We start from the raw sequence: 4,686 nt of genomic DNA, 5'->3' as shown, positions 1-4,686 counted from the left end.
CTCTGATGGAAGAGAAGGGCCTGCATCCTGACACCTGTGGCCTTGGGGAGGGCTGCAGGCAAACTTCCTTCTTTTCCTCCTCTCCCAGCCTCTTAGCTGGCAGCATACAGAGCTCTCGGTGTGATGGTCCCTGTCCCCCACCCCATCCATCCCTGGGCCAGCTCTGCTGTGAGCATCAACAGCAGCTCAGTCCCACCTATCCCCTGAGTCACCTCTGCTCCAGGGAGGGGTCACAGAGTGACTCAGGATCTGGGGTCTGCAGGAGCCTGACTGCCAAGTGATGCAACAGGCTGAGTCACAATTCCCCTTGTTCCATGGAGAACTGGCCGCCTCCCGATCTCCTCCTACACAGGCTCTACTGTTCTCCTTCTGCCTGACCTGCTGGGAGCCAAGGCACCCTCTGTGGGCACGCAGCCCTGCACTCCAGCCTGTTGAGTTGAGGCTGCAAGGCCTTCCCAGCCCTCCTCCTGGGCTTAGACCCAGGCCCCTCTGCTCTTAGTCCCCTGGATGAGTCCTCTTCCCCTTGACACATACTGTGGAGCCACCATGCAGCTCTTACTCAAATGTGAGTCCTGCCTCTGAATTGTGTGCCTGCTGTCCCCACAGCTCCTCCCACTGGGCCCAAATAGACTCTCCCAAACAGGGAATCTGGTCTGAGTCAGGCCTGACTTTGCTAAACCCCTTTAGCATCAACAGGCCCTAAGCCTTGGGGTGGGCCCCTCTCCTTTCCTGCTGGCTTTGCCATTGAGGAGACACCAGAACTCAGGGCTGAGCTTGTCCAGGGTGCTGCTATCAAGCTATATGAGTTCTTATTCTCCCAGTCTCATTCCCACGATGAGCAAGTTCAGTGAGGGGCAGGGGTTGGGCTGGGAATTCTCCTTTCCCTTCCTCACTCCAGGTAATGTGCCCCTACCTCCCCTCTCAATCTGCTCTCAGTACCTGTTAGTATGAAGGACTCAGCCTAGGAGGCCAAGGAGAAGAGAGCTGGTGAGCACGGTCACCAGGAGGATCCAGGCAATGGGAGTGATGGCCATGGCCCTGGATTGGGCTGTAGCTGGGGCCATGGTTGGTGAGGCTGAAATGGAAAAGGAAGAGTGACAGCCCTTGTCCAGACCCCACGTCTCCTCTGAGGAGACTCCTCCTCAGCTCCTGCTGCCCCAGATGATCCTACAATGCAGACATTTTCCAGCCCTTTACTTGTGGCAGCTGCTGTGACAGGCCCTGAGGTAGGCAGGGAGAGGAGATGGGCCCTGTCCCCAAGGGGCTCACCCAGATAATGGGGGAAGCAAGGGTTACAATGTAACCAATCGCTGCTTCTGTGACAGAGGAGGTGACACCTGAGGGCGGTGGGAGAGTCGTGCTCTCAGGAACTGACATTTGCAGTGGGATTGAAGGATTTCCAGAAATAGAACAGGTGAGATGAAAAAGAACAGTGAGGATAAGAAGAGGGAACAGTAAGAAGAAAAGGTCTGGACACAGAAGGATGCCCTCATGTTTGGGATCAGCCAGAAATCCACGGTGAGTGGACGAGAGACATGTGCAGTGAGGAAGAGACGCCAGGAGTGAGAAGGGAAAGAAAGGGCGGTAGAGCCGACCTATGGCCCTTATTCTCCCAGGAAGAACTCGCTGTGGAGGGATCACCCTTTCACACACACACACACACACACACAAAGGTGAGCTGTGTTGCTCTTGTCTCCAGAGAGCTGCCCCTTCCTCCTCCTCTTCTCAGGTACCTGTTTTCTCCAGCATTTTCTCCCAGTGCACCAGGAAACTTTCAAGCCAGCTCCTGCAGTCGCCCGTGGAGATCTTCCTGAAGAACTCAGTCACTTCCCTGTCACTCTCCCACTTCTCTTTCATCTGTCTGCCTCTAGGGTGAAGCACCTTCCAGGTTCTGTTCTCCGAGTCAAAGAGGAGGAAAGTCTGTCCTTGGGAGCCGAACTGCCAGGATGCATGCGTGTGTCCATTGGCTTCACACTGACACAGCATCCTGCCCTGCAGCGGGAGAGGGTCTGCCCCCCACCGTGGGAAAGAGGTCAGCCTCTGTTCTGGACAATCCTTTGTCCCCGGCCACCCCAGTGTCCACCCCTCTGGGCCCCTTTGTATCTATCCCATTGTCTCCTCCAAGGCCTGCCCTTTCTGCCGAGCTACATGGGAATGACCAACATGCTCTTTTTTTTTTTTACATGAGTACAATCAACGCACTTAACCCCACAACCTGCTCTCCCCTGCACTTGGACTTTCTCACTTACCCCTGTCCGTGTATTTCTCTCGTTTAACGTCCAGCAGTTGCTGTCTGAGCAAGTTCCCCACGTCTCTCAGCGTTTCCATCTGTTCTTGCCAGGCCCTCGTGCCATTCACCTCCTCTCCCAGGAGACTCAAGGATTTGACCTCCTGGCTGCCACAGTCATAGGAAAGAAAAGTCTTTTCATTGACCTGGCCTTGAGCCTCACACCAGGATTGTCCAGGGCTGGCCTTAGGGAGGATAGTGAAGTCATAGCAAAGAGAGTGAGCATCTGTGAAAGGAAAACGCAAGTGAGCGCTGGTGTGGGGAGAAAAAGACCTCTAGGCACCCCCATGGCTCCCATCTCTGCCACAGCCAGAGCGTCTGAAGGGCTGGGCTGAGGAGCAAACCCCGCCCCCGCCCGGCCCCGCCCCTTCAGCAGCTTTAGGCTCGTGCCCATTGGTTGCTGGAGGAGGAGGAGGAGTCTGTCGGGCAGGAACCACGCCCCCGCCTCCCGTCCCTCCTACTCTACGTTCTGGGGGCCAGGAGTGGGGGCTTTTGCTGGTCTGTGTCCTGAGGAGAGGGGATAAGGGGTCAGTTGGTAGAGAGGTGATTGGGGGCAGTTCCCATTTGGGAGGTGTTGGAGGCCCTGAGGTGCATGGGGACGGGGTGAGGAGGGCAGTGAAAGGCTGTGAGCTGGGGCTGGGAAGCAGGGACTCCGGAGGGACAGTGGCTGGGGCTACACGTGCTGTGAGCTGCTGGCCAAGCGCGCTGGGAACCTCCCAGGGGACAGCGGTGGGGAGGATGGAGGGTCTGTGGGGACAGTGGTGTGAGCAGAGGAGGGCAGGCTGCTTCTGGGGTTATGACCCTGCGGGAACACCCCTGTCCTGACCACGCCCCCGGATGTCAAGAGCCCAGGCTCCCACTTCTGGAGGGGCGGGCGGGATGGGCCCTGGGGGCTTCAGCAGCCTTTCCCGCCACGCCCTCCCCCTCCCTTTCTCCTGCGTTTCTTATTCTCCAAATTCTCTCCTTTCTCCGCTCTCCCCTTTCGCACAGGCGACAACCACCGAGAGGACGAGAGCCCGCGATAAATACTCAAGGGGAGACGGCAGCGCCCGTGGGCCCCCGCGTCCCTTCCCCGTCCTAATCCATCTCCCACCACACTTCCCCGCAGCTTCATCCCGAACTCACGTGCCGCCCGGGGACAGTCCCGCTGCGGGAGCAGGAGCAGGAGCAGGAGGCCCGGAGTGAACTTGATGCCCGCAGTCCACCCCATTACTACCTGCAGCGGGGACGGGGACCCAGCTGCGCGCAGAGCCCGGTAGACTGTCAGGCAACCTGAGTACCTTCTGGCCCGTGAGCAGCGGACCGACCGGACTTTATCTCGGGAGCTCTCAAGGCCCGCCCTCACTGGCCACAGCGCAACGGCGCAAAGGCTCATCGCCGGTGTCGCCTCGCCCCGCCCTGGCCCGCGGCGCTCCTCCCTCCCACGCGGCGCTCCTCCCTCCCCCGCATACCCTGGGCGGGCTCCTTCTCGCCTGGCTGGCTCTGCGCTGCGCTGCCCAACACGAACCGGAACCCGGGGTTTCCTGGGCGCCGCTCACCACGCCCCTGGCCCGGCGCCACCTAGTCCCTCCTCGCCTGGTCTGGATCTGGTGATGCTCCTGTAACTCAAATTATCTCCTCCTGTAACTCAAATTAGGCCCCTCCTGCCCCTCAGCCCTTCTTGCCTGCACCCATCCTCCTGGCCCTCCTGTCTCTATTCCACATTCACAGTCATTGCTGATCTTCTTAAACCACGCAAGATTTTCCTTCTCGAGAACACTCCGGTTTTAGAAAAAGGGGCTGAACACAGCCCTTAGCTGTCCTGTCATCGACGGTACGTTTTCTAGTAGTTTTGATCCCAGTGGAGCCCAAGACCTTTTGGTAAACAAAATAACTCCTCTTTGCGAAAGTTTGGGGAGCTGTGTTCCGAATTTGTATTTCCAAGTTTCTACGGCACAAAAGGATTCAAAGCTGCTCTTTCTGTGACAACACAGCCCTGAACTCCAGCCTTTAGACATGAGTCTGCCAGCCCTCCTCCCCGGGTTAGACCCAGGCCCCTCTCCTCTTAGCCCCCTGGAGGAGTCCCCTTCCCCTTGACACATCACATGGAGCCACCATGCAGCTCTCACTCAAATGTGAGTCCTGCCCCTGACTTGTGAGCCTGCTCTCCCCACCTTACCTCCCACTGGACCCAAAGAGACTCTCCCAAATAGGGATTCTGGTCTGAGTCAGGCCTGACTTTGCTAAACCCCTTTAGCATCAACAGGCCCTAAGCCTTGGGGTGGGCCCTTCCCCTTTCCCACTGGCCCTCCAGTGAGGAGATATCTGAACTCAGGGGTGAGCTTGTGAAAGTTATTGCTTCCAAGTTATATGAAGTCAAAAGAAAAGGTCGTGCTTTAAACTTACAGAACACATCAAGA

General features: G+C 57.6%; 1 protein-coding gene across 1 annotated transcript; it reads right to left on the bottom strand.

Annotated features, from left to right (window-relative positions):
- Nucleotides 1-844: 844 nt before the first annotated feature.
- LOC124232867 (UL16-binding protein 1-like) lies at nucleotides 845-3,633 on the bottom strand. Its single transcript, XM_046649775.1, has 4 exons — nucleotides 3,413-3,633; nucleotides 2,250-2,513; nucleotides 1,734-2,009; nucleotides 845-1,075 (listed from the first exon to the last, which is right to left on the bottom strand). The coding sequence occupies exons 1-4, from the start codon at nucleotides 3,495-3,497 to the stop codon at nucleotides 957-959; spliced, it is 744 nt and encodes a 247-aa protein (XP_046505731.1). The 5' UTR covers nucleotides 3,498-3,633; the 3' UTR covers nucleotides 845-956.
- Nucleotides 3,634-4,686: the final 1,053 nt, after the last annotated feature.

The sequence above is a fragment of the Equus quagga genome, unplaced genomic scaffold, assembly GCF_021613505.1.
Source record: "Equus quagga isolate Etosha38 unplaced genomic scaffold, UCLA_HA_Equagga_1.0 136053_RagTag, whole genome shotgun sequence".
Taxonomy (NCBI): domain Eukaryota; kingdom Metazoa; phylum Chordata; class Mammalia; order Perissodactyla; family Equidae; genus Equus; species Equus quagga.
The sequence above is the reverse complement of the archived record's forward strand: the minus strand, read 5'-3'. Positions and strand labels throughout refer to the sequence as shown.